The sequence below is a fragment of the Melozone crissalis genome, unplaced genomic scaffold (assembly GCF_028551555.1).
Source record: "Melozone crissalis strain CALT ecotype California unplaced genomic scaffold, PUWL_Pcris_2 ptg000034l_1, whole genome shotgun sequence".
NCBI classification, from domain to species: domain Eukaryota; kingdom Metazoa; phylum Chordata; class Aves; order Passeriformes; family Passerellidae; genus Melozone; species Melozone crissalis.
The window spans coordinates 17,039,663-17,057,304 of NW_026535812.1; the positions used below are offsets into that span (position 1 = coordinate 17,039,663).

General features: G+C 41.7%; 1 protein-coding gene across 2 annotated transcripts in view; it reads left to right on the forward strand.

The window, feature by feature from the left end:
• The window catches only part of DIS3L2 (DIS3 like 3'-5' exoribonuclease 2), a 180,633-nt gene that overhangs the window by 12,399 nt on the left and 150,592 nt on the right, over positions 1 to 17,642 (forward strand). Inside the window, exons 1-5 of one of the 2 annotated variants that reach the window (XM_054282521.1) lie at positions 5,847 to 5,932; positions 6,494 to 6,652; positions 6,946 to 7,088; positions 12,276 to 12,329; positions 16,465 to 16,566. In XM_054282521.1, the coding sequence (XP_054138496.1) occupies positions 6,601 to 6,652; positions 6,946 to 7,088; positions 12,276 to 12,329; positions 16,465 to 16,566 (351 nt within the window). In that variant the 5' untranslated portion in view covers positions 5,847 to 5,932; positions 6,494 to 6,600. Of the gene's footprint in view, positions 1 to 5,846; positions 5,933 to 6,493; positions 6,653 to 6,945; positions 7,089 to 12,275; positions 12,330 to 16,464; positions 16,567 to 17,642 lie in introns of those variants that run through there. The other variant, XM_054282520.1, reaches the window with a different exon arrangement.

A 17,642-nucleotide genomic window follows, 5' to 3' on the forward strand; every position in this document is an offset into this window, starting at 1 on the left:
GCTGCAGAACCTCCAGTTTAAGATTCTTTGAATTTACATTTCATGAGAGAAGAAGGATCTTCTTTTAGTTGCTTGTGATAAGGAGAATGCGCTCTCAGATTTTCTCTTGGACTCCAGATTGAGCATCTGAAATATTGCCTACCATGTTTATCTCCTGCAGGTCTCTGCTGCAATGAAACATCAATGAACTGATATCACCAAGTCTTGCCTTTCTACTCCTACATCCCTAATGAATTCCTTCCCATGACATCCTCATTTGTCTTATTGCTTTGTCTTTAATCTTGAGCCATCTACTTTATTTAAGCTCTTGGCTTCAAGATAGTGTAAAATACATGGAAGTGGTTCTGTTCCAAGGCTGTCTAAGAATTCTGAACTCTTTTACTTCATCTTTAGAGAAATTTGGAAGGTTGACTGTTCCTAACATAGGTTGAAGCAGAGCTGTGTTTTCAGTGAGTGTGGTGGATGGGGTTTGGTCCTGTATGTGTATTATTGGGGCTCTAGCACAGAGATTGATTCCAAGGAGTGTCTTTTTAATTGCTGGTACAGAACTCCTTCCCTGAGCAACTACACCAACAGCTGTCTTTGTGTTTTTCCTTTTAAAACTAAATAGAACAAAAAAGGATTTGGCTGTTACCGTTACTTGGGCATTTAATCTCTTAAATTCGCAAAATATTTTGCAAAACATAAATAGCTTGTTACTTCTGGCCTGCCTGTGACCAGCGTTTTTGTTGACATAACTCACATTTGAGATCACTTCAATGGTGTTTGTTGGTCTTGCCTGTTGTTTTTGCTTGTGTGTGGTAATTTGATCCCGGATATTGTAGTAGTCATTTAAGTGCTTGGAGATTTTTGACTTCATCACTTCTATAATATGGCATCTACTGGATGTCACCGGTGCATTAGAAATTCAAAACAATCCAACAAACACATTTTGGCTTTTAAATTTTGAGAGGGAATTATTCTAGAGGCTTCTTTGAGCTGCAGAAAATACCAAATATCTTTGAAATTGCCTGCTTAAGTATATGAAAGGGGCAGACACAGGGATCCTAGCAAAACCACCCTGATGTTAATGCAGTTTGTACTGGCACAGCATCTTCTGCTGGCAGAGTTGATTTGCCTTTGGAGAATGAGGGGGGCAGTTGCCTGGTGCAGCAGTGCCAACAGTAGGTCTGTGCCTGTCCAGAGCTCCCAGCCAGGATCTGCATCCCCCCAGCTCATCAAAGCTGTGCAGAGACAGATTCACAAAAGTACCTGAGATGAGTTGTTCAGGGGCCATGTAGGTTTGTGGATTTTTTAATGTCCCAGATGTCTTTCCAAAACAAGGCAGAGTTTGTGTTGGCTGAACTTTGGTATTGAGACTATTAATACACCCTGTTACACATCAGCATCCATAGTGCCTCATAAAGTTGCAGATAGAACTTCCTGGCAGCTCTTGGAGAGTATTCCTTTGCTAAAAGACCAAATGTGATGGTTTCTAAAATTTGCTTTGTCAGCTCTGCCAGAAGTCAAGGGCCAGCTTGAATTGAGAGATCTGTGAGGTGATGCCTTGGGCTGCCTTGTGGTTGGACACTTAATTGATTAAATCTCTAGTAAAGATGAGCAGGAACATGCTTTCTTTAACTTTCTTGCTGTGTTTAACCTAGTTTGACTTAAATGGGAGTGTGGGACTAACCACAGGCTGGTATCAGGGTAGTTCTTGTTGTCTTTGGTTGGTTAATTTCTGCTTTTGGGGCTAGGGCAGTGTTGGGTGATCCTTCTTTTGGTAGCTGCCATATCTTCAAGATCATGGGTGTGTCCTTATCTTGTCTTACTAAGTGCACAGATGGGATGTCTTGAAGAATTACTTGGAAGTTTTGAAGGAAATTGGTTTAAGTCATTGAAATGAGTCAGCAATGAAATGGAACATTGCAGAAATATGGACAAATATTTAGGAACTTTGTGTTAAGAGTGTCTCATTAACTGATAACAAATTGTTCTATTGCATGTTACCAGTTTGGGGGTATGCTTCTGTTTCTTCTCATGCTTATGCTAACTGGAAAACAGGGTTTTCCAAAGATTCCTTGCCATATCTAGACCATGATCTAATGCTGGGAAGCAATGGAAAATCCTTTTAGCAATAGCAGAGTTAGTGTACATGTTGGTGTCCAGTCATGGACTGATAAAAGCAAATAGCAGATGCAAGTATTTTGTATTGGAAAAGTTTGTAACAATATTGTTCTGTCCAATGCTTTCAACATAAATTCCTTTTTCTTTTTAATGTAAAAGGAACCATTACATGCTGAGATAGTGTCTGGGGGGGTCAGACACTGCAGAGATGTTCCCAGCACCACTGTGATGCTTTCACAGTCCTGCCCTCCCCAGGGAGCTGCCGAACTATTGTAGGTATCTACATAAATGATATGGATGAAAAGCTGGAAGGTTGGAGGTGAAAATGTCTGGTGAAAGTGTAGATGCCCTTTGGTAGGAATGGGAGAAACTATACCAAGATCTCCTTATCTTGAAATTCACTTGGATCTCTCAGGTAAAACTGGTTCTTGCTGGGTTCTGGACGGGAGTTGTCACGGATGTGCTGATGAAGATTCAGCAATACTTTCCTGCTCTGCTGGCAGTAATCAAAGAGATTGTCAGGTGTGAGAGGGCAGTTAGAATGTTTTATTTTTGGGAAATAAAATTGAGGGTCTTGATTCTTTCTTATGTAAAGCAATATGCAAATTTTAATATAAAATTGAAGACTTTCTGGCCTTGCTAACTTCATGTTTAGTTGAGCATTTTAGTTGATTTAGTTGACCATCTAGTTGATCAACTGACTAATAGATGTAAATTTAATTAAATGCTGTACTTTTCAAAAGCTAAACTCTAGAGTGATTTTGTATAAATTATGTCCAAATAAGCTGATTTAAAACATCTTGCCTCCTCTCTTACTGTAAGCCAGATCAATTATTCTGGGAAGCTGCTTGCATGCATTTTTTCACCCCAAATAAGAAAAGATTAATAGATACTTAGGTTTAATGACCAAAATGTGCCATTGTGTGATGTCATTGTTGTGATGAAGTGAGGTGGTTTGGATTTCAGATGAAGCTCCAGTGCTGTCCTTCCAGCAGAGCTCAACCAGCCCCTGCATCCTTTCAGCTTCTTTTCCTGATGAGAATAAATGTGAATGACTGATTGTGAACTGTCCTGAAAGCCCATGAATGCACTCACTGCTGTGGAGGTGGGAATTGTGTGTTTCAGCTTCCCTTTGGCTGGTTTGAAGGGTGTCCCTGCTCCCTGGGTAGCACTGTTGGTCCCATTTAGATGTCCCTCTGTTGCCCTTGTAGGGAGCCTCCATGCCTGGTGCAGGTGTTGGGATTTTTTCAACCCAAATCTCCCTCCAGAGGACTTTAAGTATGGAACAGTCAACCACTTTTCCTCAAATTATTAGTCCTTTGTCATATCCCAAGAAAATGGCAGAATATCTAGAAATCCCAGGCAAGTGTTGGCTGCATCCACAGGGAACATCTCTGCAGCCAGATAAACACCCAAATGTGTGGCATTTGCTGCATGTTGTGAATATTTGCATGTTGTGCACTAGAATTGCTCTGTGTTCAGGCCTGAGTGGTTCTGCACAGCAGATGTTTGGTGCTCTGTGGTTGCTTCCAGTCTCCTGTTAGGATGAATCAGCCAACCTCAGCTCTGCGCTTTAGTCTTCCATCCACTGAAATAATTTTAATTTTTTTCTTGTATTCATTGCTTAATAATTTATTTAGTATTTGGTTATTTTAATGCTTAGAATATGTTAGTACTTTGTGTGACGTCCTACCATGAGAGATTTTGTTCTATCTTACAAATCACTCAACTGTGACACCAAGGAAAAAGTAAGACACATGTGGTGCTGGAATAGGGTTTAACCATAGTTGTGATAGATTTTTCAGAAAGAATAGTCTCAGTATATCCTATGCTGTAGAGTAGTCAAGTTACTTTTTGCTTTATGAGATGATGTCTGTTTATGCATCAGAATATTAATGCTGGGCAGTGGGGGCAGCAGGAAAGCCCATCTTGAGAGGTATTTTTAACTTCCAGTTTTAGGGGACAGGTGCATGGCAGAAACAAATACTGACTCTAGTTGAAACAGATGGTGACCTGTAGTTAGGTCTCTTTCTTTTAAAAGAAGAAATACAAGAGATTACAGTCATGCAGAATTTGATGTGTTCCAGTTGAATGCTAATTGTGACAGTTGCCTGTGGCTTTGTAACAGGGGTGGCTTTGTTTAGCCATAAATGTCATGGCCAAGGGGGTCAAATACTATCCAAAGTGGCTGTGTGTAAACTGCCATGCAGGCCAGCCATGTTGGAGCAGAGTCTGTAGTTTTGAGTGAATTTTATCTTTGAGTTTTGTTCTTGAGTTTGAGCAAATGAAAAATCCCACCACGGAGCAAGCCCAAGGTTAAAGTGCTGAAAATGTGCAGATGCCTTTCTGCATGTCTACCTTTTATCACACAGAGATGCTTCTCCACCCTTTGCTGTTGCTGTACATTATTTTTGACTGTAGGGGCCCCAAATTTTTTGAACCATTGGACAAGCCAAGTGCTGGACAACTTTTCTCTGCAGTGCCTAATTCTGGCTCTTAGCTTGCTGCCCAGTTCATGAGATATTTTTTTGCTTTCCCCCTCTGCATTTTAGTTCTTATTTTTTTTTTCAGCTCCTTCTTAATTATATGTTAAGATTTAACCTCCTTTTTATCCTGGGCTCTTTAATTCATAGTAGTATTTTCTGTGACTTGCTGTCATAGAAACGAGGCTTTTAGGGGACCTTACGAGCTCGTGTAATCCACTTCACTACCTCAAGGAAAAAACTACTCTTCTTAGACCAACTCTGGCAGACGTCTGTCTCACCTATTTTTAAGAACCTCCAAGGAAGCAGATTGCATGACCTCTCTGTGAGCAGCCTAAAATCCTGTCTGTTGCAGTTGAAGTCAGATTCCTTCACCAAAATGTCTCTGAAAACATATCCAGGAGCAAATTGTGTTGCCAATTCTCTAGTCTGTACTTTTACTTTTGGTGTCTGTTTTTAAACTTAACTTGACCCTTAGGACATTTGTAAATCAGTTCATTAGGCAGTTGCAAATCAGTTAATTTTAGTTCCATCTCATTATGTGAGCCATACAGGTTGCGTTGCCTCAGTCGCCTCCTCTGAAAACTGAATTTGCTGCTGTGCTAAATTTGCCATGTTACAGCTGCAGCCTCCTCAAACAGACTTTGCCCTGGAAGCACCCTCAGAGTGTGAAAAGCTTGATTGTGTAGAAAAAGGCCCAACTATGTTGTGTTATTGTGACTGAAAACAGAAGCCTCCCCTTTGTTTCAGCTTCCCCTTTGCAGACACTGCTGTGGTATGTAATCTCTTCCTAGACTGGTCTAAGCTGGCACCTTCAGTTGTCCCTCTGCCTGTCTTCCCTCCTGAATTAGGAGTATCCCTCTCTCCTGCTGATTTGCCTCGTGTTATATATATGGAAATTACTATTTCTCTGTGATTGGGCAAAGTAGCAGTTTTCTCTTGTTGCACCATATTTTTTTTAAAGCTCTCTGCTCAAGTACAGCCTTTAAAACATTTTTTCCTCGCTGCTGTGAAGCAATCTGCTATTTCATTTGAGAAGGATACCATAGGTAAAAAATTTGCCTTGTAACTTGGATAGCACCGTAGCAAATAAGTTGGCGTTGCACGTTTTCTGACTTGCAGGTACAAGCTTGGACCCAGGGAGCGTAGCCAGGAGGGGCTGGAAGGCAAAGCTGTGATGACATGTTCAGTATCCAGGTGGAGGGCCAAGAGGGCAGCTGCGCGGCGCTGGGTTGCATTCCAATGTGCTGATCCGTGGAACAGCGTTGGCATACGCTTTGGAAGCTGCTGCTTGCTCTCCTGGCTGTAGGGAAGGGGCTGAGGTGATGGCAGGGAAGTAAGGGGTGAGTCTCTGCAGAATATTTTCATATGATTGTGGACTATTCTGAGCAGGCTGGACATTTGGAGCTTTGGCACTTCTTTCTGGTGTCCTTGTGTACCGTGCTGCCTCTGGTAGCTCCAAAGTTAATAACTCCACTGCGGGTTGTTAATTTTTTTTCTGCCTCCTTGATTCCTGACCTGCTTAATTAAGTTGTAGGGAGGTTATATTTTGTCACTACTTGGGGGCTTAATGGGGTGGAGACTTTGGAAACAGTTTAACAATTTCACATTTTATATGCTCTAATGAATTTCCCAGGATTTTGGAAGGGTTGTATCCAACTTCAGCATCGTAATTTCCAGCGTTTTATTTATGCTAAAATAAGTTAGTGCTGTGTTATGAGGCCCAAAGAGCCAACAGATTACAAATGAACTAATGAAGACATTGTTTCTCTTGGATAAAGGCTGTGACTCATGGTTGTAACTTATTCTGAAGAACTAGAGACCGTGAGCTTCACCAGGACCACAAGCTGGCACTGGGGTTCCTCTTCCCTTCCTTGTTATTTCAAATCTGTATTTGATTTCAGGTGCAGAAAAAAGAGGGTTTACAAGGACCAGAAACAACTCAGAATCTGCAAGAACTCCCCAGAACTTCGATAGGAAGAGGCAACTCTCTGAATCGCAGACAGAAACAATGAACAATTCAGACAGCAGAATAAATCCCAGACAACTGGGAACTCCCAGAGGTATTAAAGCAGTGTGTGTACACGCTTCAGGAATAAGCTGCCTTGAAGCCTGTGCTTTAAAAGATGGGCTGGGATGAATGCTATTGACTTTAAAATGAGCTGTAAAAGATTGTTGATTATTTGTAAAATATGATTATTCCAGGCTTTTCGGTGTTCTGAAGTCGGGTGCCAGTATTTCTAGGCAAACTGTTCTCAGAAGTTCAACTTTGAACATAAAACTTCTGTACAGATTCTGTTAAGATACACAGACAAGTTTGGTGGGCAAGGTAACACTTACGAATTTTTGTTTGCAGGAGGATCCTTTGCCACTGTCCCAACATCAGGTGACAGAAAGAATCTAAATAAACCCACTCGAGGGAGGAAGAAGAGTATATTTGAAGCCTACGCATCAAAGGAAGATGTTTCAGCAGGACTGAAAAGGGGAGAGCTAATTCAGGTGCCTGAAATGTACACTGTCCGTGCTCTTGTGATAAGTGTGGAAACCACAGGCAGTTGTTGGAAATCAGCAGCAGTTGATGACAGGGAATTGATGTAGCACTTGTAGATGCCAGAGGAAGACATTTTCCCTTTCTCTGGGTGTTCTACAAGTGAGATGGAATCTCCTACATTCCTCTGAAGTAGTTCTTTGTTTGATTGAATGTTCTGTAAAATTCCTGATCCACTCTAGTGATAAATTGCAGATTTCTTATGGAATAGTCTCGTGGCCACGATGGTCATTACTGGGGAGACACTTCTTTTTACAAATGATGCTCAAAACAACAGCAGTTGCTGGCAGCCTCTGTCTGTGTCAGTATAAGCAAAAACAAATGCCCTTAGCAAGATACCTCATGCTGAAATTTCTCACAAAAATGTTTGTGCTTGGTTTTGGAGCAGCAAAACTACAGCCATCAGTAGGCAGCAATTCTTTTCTAAAGAATGTGGGTATGGACCTGCTGTCCTATCTGCTGGATAGAGAAGATTTACATGGAGGTTGGCAGGGCTGAGATGGAGAAGAAGAAAACATCCATGCACCATGTTCATAGTAGTCCTCAACATGGTGTAATGTTCTTCAGGACACACCTGGCATCCCAGTGAGATCAGTCTGGCTGGAGAAAAAAGGCAGGTGGAAGTCAATGAAGGCATGACATCCACACTGAGGCTTTGTTTACCCAAATACACACAGGTCCATTGCCATTTAATTAGTAGTACTGGTGAGGTTGTGATACTTAACTTTCATCAATAGACTAGAGTCTCAAATGACATCACCTCAATTTTTGTCTGATTTTTTGTTATCATTTTACAATAATTCTTGTATATCATTATAATGGCATAATCTCTGTAGGTGTGATGAGGATTTTACATAAAAGACTGCCTGATTCCATCCTGAAGACCAATCTCATGCACTCTTAGCTTTGAGGAAATCATATCCCTGCTGATGATCAGCGTGGCCCACTGGGCTACTTGGACCTAGACCAGTGCATTTTTAAAGACCATCACAGATGTCTGCAATGGGAAGCAAATGGTGAGGGAGGAAGTGGGAGCCTTAGGCTGTGACTTCTCTCATGGCTGCGCTGGCATATGGCATCAGCTAAAGCTTCTGCCTTACCTTCAGCGGTGTTTTTGGCACCATTTTTGGTAACACAGCCTGACAGTGTTAAGTGCAGTGTGTGAAGACTGTCTATGAGGTCAAGTGCAGCTGCAGATGAGGCACATCAGGCTGTGATTACTACCTGAGAATCCCACTGAAATGCTGAGTCCCCATGGACCTGTGATTGCATGATCCCTGGCAAAAGAATCCCTGATTCTTGTAAATGTGTGTGTCTACTCCAGGTCATGTGCTGCGTAACTGGAAGAGTCATATGTGCTTTCTTAGGCTCTGTCTGTTTTTCTTTCATCCAGTTCCACATCTCAGGGAAACAATGGAGACTGTAGAAGCTAGATTTAATAATTCAGAGCTGAGTGTTAGATCATGGGCCTTCCAGCTCAGTATTTCTCATCTTCAGTTCATTCATCCTTATGATTTCATCAAGACCATTCATCACTGCAGTCTCAACCAGGATAGGTCAGATCCTGAGAGCAACTTTAGTGAATGGATGAATATTCAGTGGTTTTTGCTACAATGGCACGAGATAGAATGAACATGTGTCTGTTGTGTTAATCCCCAAAAGGAGGGCATTATGTTCTAGCATGGTGACCTGCAAAAAGGCTCCACAGGAGCCCATGGAATGGGAGGACAAACCTAATGGTCTGAATCTAATGGTCCTGAGGAAACTGGAGTACTCCCAGGCAGCATGACTCTCTGAACATGGGCTGTCTCCTGGAGCATCCTGGAAATATTTGGATGAGAATTTGAGTGCTCTGTTAGGGAGAAAAGAGCCTACCAAAACACTGAGATTCTTGGACCTTGGCAAGGCAGCTGTGCAGTGAAGTGTTCCCGAAAGTCCAACCCACAGAAACTCCTGACAGACCTGAAGATTGCTCAGATGACACAAGTGCCATGATTAGACAGCCCTAGATCAGGAAGAGTGAAAGGTTATCTTTATGGGTGCTGACGTGTGTCAGTAATAGTGATCTTAATGGCTTCTGGTGCTGTAGCTGACTTAAGTCATGTTTTGGTGAGTAGCAGAAGTGTGACCTGCAGATTCCTGGATTCATTTTGTCGTGTGACGTGTCTGGAAGTGTTCTTCTGCCAGAAAAGGGATCTGAGCTCAGGTGCTTATGAGTGCACAGAATTCCCCCTTCCCTGCCCTTCAGACTGCAGGGAGCAAACCCCAGGGGTGTCAGGTTGGTTGGAATCACACCAGGCAAACAAGATTGAACAACTCCTGCGTCCTGCCGTGAGCGCACGCTGGTGGTTATACACAACAGATGAAATCAGGCTGTGTATGGAGGAGCATGGACCCAAAGGACTCCAGTCATCCTCTGAAGCATCAGCCAGGAACTCATGTCTGCTCCACGCCTCCAGCATCTCCCAGACCCTCCCTGCAGGGCTGCTGGGGTCAGGTGGAGCGATCAGAGATGCAGAGCCTGCTTTGCTGTGAAAAGGGTGTTTTTCCTTGGAAAGCTGTTCTTTTGTGGATGTGAAAGCTGGGGTTTCCCGGGTTTTCACGAATTGTTTTTTTTTTTTAAGGAAGCCTTGGTGGCAATCAGATAGTTGTGAACCCTGACCTCTTTTTGGTGTTTTGTACATACAAATGAACCTAGGCACATGTGTTACAATAGTTGTTATAAACTGCTTGGTTTAGGATGCTTCAAGTTTAGTCTGAGTACTGCCTGCCCTGCATTTGGCAAAGCAGCTTGAGAAATCGTGACCCTTTTATGTTTCACTGGGAAAGTTCAGTAAGGTTAGAAACTTTATTGGCAAGAGCTTGTGAAGCTGCCTTGAATCATCAGAAAATGTTTTAGAAACCTTCCTGCAGACCTTGTTCTTCCCTTTCATAACAAAAGCCCTAAAGACAGAAAAACACTGATAAATATAGCAGCTATTATTTGCAAGCTATTGTAAAATAATACAACATTAGTGTGACATCATGAGACTCTGCAGCCAGATCCTCACCCCCTAATACACATATGAGAACAGTTGTTCATTGCAGATGGGGAGAGTGACTGGTTCCAGATATGATATCACAGCGTGAAATGTACAACATTGTAAATAGGATTTTCATGGGCACAGATAATAGGGCCCATCTGCTTTCTAAGATAAATTTTGTGAGTTTCTTGCTTAAAGGAAGAGCTGAAGTTTTTTAATATTACTTGACGTAAGAATTCTAATGCTGATCATAATTAGGTAGTGCATATGAAATGCAGATAAACAGGCTGCACAGTGAATGTGGTAACACTGTGCTCCTCTGTGTGTTTGCTGGAGCTGGGCATCCATGGTCACATTGCTACTCTGGTGCCTTCTGGGCCATGGACACAAACCCTGATTTTTCATGTGCATGATTGGCATTTACAGCTGACTGATTGACAGCTGTCCCACACTATTCGAGGGGACTGTGCAGAGGAAAACAGGATATCCCCCCCATCTGCTTAGTGCTGGTGGGTAGAGCCACATATAGGAATTGACTCATTGTCAAACAGAGCAGCAATCCCTCTCCATTTTTTCCTTTCTCTGTAGCAGCTTCTGATGACTGATTCTGGGAAATAAATGAGGAACAACCTTTGAGAGTTTTGCATCAGTGGGTACCAATGCTAATAGAAACTGATGACAGCAAGTCAGCTTTCACTTTGCTTAAGGATAAAATACCCCAGGGTTTCTCTCAGTGGGTCATCTTTGTTTCCATGCTGTTGTCCTGGGTTATGCCTGCCTTGGGGGCAAGTGTCCTCGTTAGTACAAGTTATGTGAGACATAAAATTAGTGCAGCAAAGTACTCAAATGGTATCTAAAGAGTATGGAATACATGCTGCTGGTAATCTGGTATTCTGTATTTGCTGGTAAACTTTAGCAAATAAGTGTAATGGAAAATCTTTGTAAATCTGTGAGTTTTTCAAGGCAGCAAAACTTTCACATGTAATCAGCTCGATTTCCTTATTGTCTGAGTGTTTCCCAGAATACATAAAAAATTATTTGCTGCAGTAAAGCTTTAATGAAGCAATTCCTGTGAGATGCTCCTATGATTGCTTAACACAGAAGTGCAAACAGATGGAATCTGTTCATATAATAAATTGGCTAAAATTACTTCAAATACACAAGTGGAGAAATTTCTAAAGTTTCTTCCCAGAGCAGAAGCCTGTTGGAAGGCAGATACCTAAGCTGTATTCCCATAAGATTCAAATGCTGTCAGTTTGAGCTGCAGTCACCTGAATCCCAATTTCCAGGATACTTTTGGGATGCACATGTGTAGCCTATAAGGCTTTGGTTGGCTCTGCCTTTCTCTTGGATGGACACGAGTGCAAGCAGCAAAACTGGTTGGTTTACTTTGGAAGGTTGATACGAATTTGTTGCAGGTGACTTGGCCTTTAAGTTGGCAGATAACAATGCAGAAATAGATAGACCATGGAATTTTCAAATGTATTTAAGATAGTTTGCCTTTAAGTATGTTTAAACAGAATTTAATCCTGTAGACTTTAAATGTTTATTTTTGGAAAATCCTCTAAATTCTTTTTTGGAAATGTACTTTATTATCACAGCTACTGCTGCTGTCTGTTTGCAGGAACAGCCTAAGCAGCCAGAGCCCCATAAGAACGATACCTGCTGCCATGCAAGCTCAGCTTTTCTTTTCCTCTTTCCTTGCATCCTCCAAAATAAGCAAACCCAACATTCTCCTTTTTCAAAACAGAGCAAGCCAAATTGTTTCTATTATCCAGTTGTTAACGAAGCTGGTGGATGCTCAGCAGAAAATGTGTGAAAGGAGCAGGAGAGCTTGGATCCTCAGTTCACCCAGTAGCAGCAACAACTAATGATTCAACATCTCTTTGATGACAGACTGCAGTAGATCAGCTTAAGCCTATCATGAAACTGCCTTTTGGCTTGAAATTGCTTGGATGCTAAGTTGTCAAGACTTGAAATGTATAATGGAAATTTAGATGTATCTCTCATGTTTCACTGCAGATATATTACCCACAACTCTCTAATTTAACTGGTGTTAAATAAAATTAATAAGATTCTGGCATAATCTTTCTCCTTCTTTCCTTTTTTTTTAAGGGACCCTTGAGAATAAATCCCAAGAAGTACCATGAAGCCTTCATTCCATCTCCAGTAAGTGTAATTTTATAATGCTTTAAAGTTCATAAGTAAAGGTGCATTAAGACAGGAGTTATGCTGTGCACAGAAGGTCACTCAGAGGTGAATGAGTTGGAATAAATGAGCACAATCTGGATTTTCTTTTATACCAAATATTCCCAACCAAATCCCACTTTCTCATACCTCAAAGAAATGCTTTGCTTGTGCTGAAGTTGGGGATACTGCAGGGTCCCACAGAGGCCAGCTGAAGTCAGGTTTGAGGACCACCAGATAGTGTAATCAGAAACCCTTGGTTTATGGCTGCAGAGGTTTTATAGATTTTCCACTGATTTAAGTTAATCTTCCCTAAACAAATATGCTCTCCATTTTCGATCTGCTGCATGAGCTAATTTGAAAAGTCATTCCAGAAATAATATGCGTGATTCCTTTTCATGTGCCCGCTTTGGCACGGGCTGGGTCTTGCTTGGCTTGGGATGTGCTTCTGCCACATGGGACTGCCTTGCACCTCTTCTCTCTTCTTTCCTTGTTTTGACAGAAAAGAAGGACTCTTGCAATTTCAGAGCCTTCCAGTTGGGAAGGTGACCTCACAGCTGGCACAGCCAATGCTTTTTATCTGGAACTGACTTGGTCAAAGTGTTGCTGTTAATGAGAGAATTTTATATTGAAATGTTTTGCTGGTGTGGGGATGAGAAGGCAGAGCCTGCCCTGCGACAGTGAAACAAACACTGATTATGTTGTTCTCCTACTACTGACAGTGCTATTGCTTTGGGGCTTGGGAAAGCCTTGAAATTCATGGTGTTGTTTAGTTTATGTTGTTGATTTGGGATGATGTTTTGGAGCTTTGTTAGAGAAGGTTGGCATTACAGGGATGGGGAAAGTTTGGGGCTGCAGAGAGTACACTAGCATTAACTAGAGGAAGAAGTACAGAGCAGCTTTCTGGTACATCAGGAAGGAAGTGTGTAAGTGAAAGGAACTTTGATCCTTCCTCTGCCAGGTGTCCTTGTAGGTGTGGTAAGTGTAAGCTGTTAAATATATTCTCTGCATTTACAAAATGCAAGGTTAAAAGAGAAGCTCAGCTACTCTCATGAATTATTTGGTTGTGAGCTTTACCCCTAATCGCCCCTCTGGTGTCCAGCTGTTGCCTTGTGCCTGTTCTGTGTGCAGGAATGCATACATTAAGGAGGGCTAGCAGAGGTGGTTATCTCTACTATCTTTCTACTTTTCTGCCCTTTGTGGAGATGAATACCAGAACCGGTAGAATCAACACCTGGGTGAAGATGACTCTGGTTTATGTAGGCACAGTCCTTTAAGACAGATGCTTTGGGAAGCTTATCCTTTGTATAACATGATTTACCATAATGGAGGGGTTGTAGCCTTGGTGTTCTGCAGCACTTCCCATCATTGCCAGATGCTGCAAGAACTGCAGCTGTGAAAAATCACCCTTTATTTTCTGCTGTTGATGAGGGCATTATACTCCTTTCACTTCAGCTATGACTTGGCCATGCCTTCATGGAGTTCAATACAACAGCTGTTCACCTTCTGACACCAGAAGTCCCTGCATGTTTCTTGCTGCACATGTGCTCTGTCTGCTCATCTCATTGTTGCATGAAGTGTTGAGGGGAAGGCCCAGGGCTTTTTTCTTGAAGCTACCCAGAGAACACACCCTAAGAATTGAAATCTCTGCCTCGCATCTCGTGTGTTCCCTGTGCAGGGTGGTGTGGTTTGAGGTGTCAATGTGAAGGATGGTGCTGCTGACCATGAGTGACAGTGGCTGGAGCTGTGCTGTGCTTGTGGGAGACACTTCCAGAGCAGATGGAAGTACTGCAGATCTCTTGTCAGAGGAGGATAGGGAGCACTGCTGGAGATATTTGCAGAGAAAAAGCCCCGTGCTCCCTGGAGGGGGCTGGGGAAGTCTTGAGGACATTGTGGCTGTTAGAGTAGAGGCACCCCAGGGACAGCTGAGACTTTGCAAGTGATTGTGTTCTGTTGTCATTCAGTGCCATTTTAATTGCATTAGTAATCTGAAGTATCAGCTGTGCAGAGGAAAAAGTGCACAAATTTTCTTGGGAGTGCATAAGTTCACCCAATAGTTGAGAGCCTGGAGCTCAAGATAGAAAGATGTTTCTTTTTGAAAGGAAAGCCAAAACTGATGGCAATTTTCTGATTACAGCTTTGTTGCAGATGTTGAAATTAACTGCTGTAAAATAGGTGTACACACACATATCTAGATTTGTGTATATGTATATATACATGTATTGTTTGTAAAGAGAGTGTGTGGGTGCAGTTAAAGACAAGACTCTTGCAGAGTGTGGAGATGAAGCTTTAACCACATGGTGTGATGCATTAGGCACCTTTGCAGGGAGTGGAAGAAAATGTCTTGTATTTTCATGGACACAGGAGAAGAGGAAAAAAGGTGTAGAGCTAGTTATTGTGAGTGTCAGCCTGTGTCCTGAAGCACAGAGCAGCTACAGATGCAGACCAAAAAAAAAAACCCTAACCCAAACCAAGAATTTGCCTTTGAAAGTGACTTTGAACATTTCATTTTTATGTATATGATGGATTTAGGTAAAGAGTTAGAGCTGAAGGGAAAGGGTGGGGAGAAATAAGGAATAAGACCATGTGTAAAAAATCTGGCTTTTTGAAGAGAACGGTTTCCAATTTGAATTATGTTGGTCCAAGAGGCTTTGCAATTTTTCTGCATCTTGTCATGGGAGGCAGCTTTCACACAGCTGTTGAGCTGCTGCTGCTGCTGCTTTTCTTTCTAACAGTAATTTGGTCTCTTGGAGGACAGCCTTAGTTTCACATCATGGCAGAGTTCTTCCTTTTATTGTTTTGGTATCTAAGCAGAGTAAGATACTTCTGTGATATTTGGGCTTCATGTTTTCAGGTTATAAAAAGTTTTTCTTGGACACTGAGCATGCTGGTAGTTCTGATTGGATTTATTCATGCATATGAAACTCAGGAGTGTCTGAGAAACAGCTGAAGTTGTGATTAAGACTTTAAATCTTGTGAGGCTGTTTTTTTCTTTGAAAGACAATGAAGTACTAATCTGAAGAAACTCAACCTCCTTTTTTGTACCTCAAAACCATGCAAAGATAACTCTCTTCAGGAAAACTATTTAAACTGGTCATATTGATACATGTTCTGCTCACATTGCTTGACATGTTCATTGCACTGTAAACAGACACATGGAATTTTTTGTATACTGAATTATGGGCAAGCAGAAATGAAAGCAGCAAGAGCACGGTCAATAATTATCAAAGAAAAGAAAAAAAAAAGACAAAACTTGGAGTCCTTTAAAAACTAAAATCTTTGTGTTGGCATCTTTAGGAAACTTTGTTCACTCCATGAAGAAAATCTCCCAAACTAAATCTAGAGTAACCAAATGCCAAACATGTCTGGGGTGGATAATCATGATGTGTGCAATTAGCAGAGGCTCTTGTGCAAGGATGCTAATCCAGAATATTCAGAGAAGGTGTCCTGACATGTCTGTTACTGTAAAAGATCTCCTGGCTTGCAGTTGGCATCTGTGGTTGTCATTATTTGGGATACCTTCTAACATAAATTGTACCAAATGCAGAATATGTGGTGTTAACTCATTTGAAAAAGAAGAGATTGCATCCCTAACCACAGTCCAGACCACCTTCACAGAGTGCCCTGCTGCTCCAGGAGCTGCATGTCCTGCTTTCCCAGCTCACCAGGAGAGCAGCAGGAGCTCTGCATGGAGCACTTTGCAGAGATTGCTTTGTAAACAGTCCTGAACACTTGCCTGTTCTCAGTGCTGGCTTTGAATGTTTGAGGTGGGAAATTAATGTGTCAAGAGCTGTGACAGCAGAAAATTCTCTACCTGTTCCCAAGAGTAACTGCAGAGAAGCTGAGACAGTGAGACAGCACATCTTGAGGGCTTGGCTCTGTCTTGTGTACATAGTGTGGAACTACTGTACTGGCACATCCATACAAAGGTGCTCATTTGCTAGAAGATCCTCTATGTTAAAGGGCATATGGTGAATCTGTTTTGTTCCTGTACACAAGTGCAGGATGTTTGCCTTACCAGAGTGTGTGTCTTTCTTGATGACAGTGTTTTAAACCTCATAACAACCATGATTTCATATGTTTTGGTCTGGCACTTACTCTTCTTCCTCTTGGACAGGATGGGAGCCGTGATATCTTTATTGACGGAGTGGTTGCTCGCAACAGAGCCCTGAACGGTGACATCGTGGTGGTGAAGCTGCTTCCCAGAGATCAGTGGAAGGTCAGTTCAGTATATTTTTGCTGTGATTTGACAGAAAGAGTTTATTACAATTTTCATGACTAAACTTGTAAGGCTTGAGACAGAGAACAGAGAATTTCCTACAAATCACATTAGCTAAATTGAGTTTATGCTGCTGTTGATTGAAATACTTTATCCATTACAATGTTTGGAAGAAGTGACAACCTGAGGCGTTGACACCTCATCCTTTGCATGGAATCTGCACTGTAGATTATCACTGTATGGGAAAGTCTGATGATGAGGCTGATTCCAAGCACATTTGTCAGAGCTGACTTCTGGTATTTGCTATTTGGCTGTCTTCATGCCATGGTGTTTTGGATAGCACTATGTAGGTGTTTGCAATTGCTTATGTATTTGACAAGTGTTGTTCACAAAGCCTTGGTTATGATTAATTCTCTCTAATTTTTGGGTCCTCAGTCCATGAAAAGCTTATCTTGTCACAGCTCCAGATTTTGTGTTAATACTCTTCTTAATATGAATGAAGCATGTGTGAAATGACTGAAGCAATGCAAATGTGGGACAATTGCTTTCATTTTCATGTCTGAGGATTTCTGTAAGATCACTGTCTGGGATTTTTTTTTTCCCTGCTGATAAAACTTCATTCCCTAATCAAACTTTGTCCTTTCAAATAACTGGATAATTTTATTGTGTTTGCAGGTTTATCTTTAAACACTACTATGCAAGGGCAGTTTTTGCTCCCTTTCTCAAGTTGATGGGAGATGAAGCTACAGTTAGCAATTTTATCATGGCTTTTTACATGTAAGCATGACAGAATCACCACAAATTGTTTTCCAAACATGGTTTTTGAACTCTTCTAAAGAGTTTAGAGACTGTCATAGATCTTTTGGACAAAAGGATATTTCCAGCAGTATGGGGGCTGGTCTGAACTACTTTGGCCTGGTGCTTTTACTTAGTGTAGCTACCTTCTCTGCCTGTCTTTGCTTGAAGTTACGTGATTTTAGACTTGCAAATGCAAGACTTCTTGCCAAGTCTGGTCATTTGCTGAACCATTTACCTGTACTGTTAAATCTAATAACAATTGAAATGATGGTTTGAGA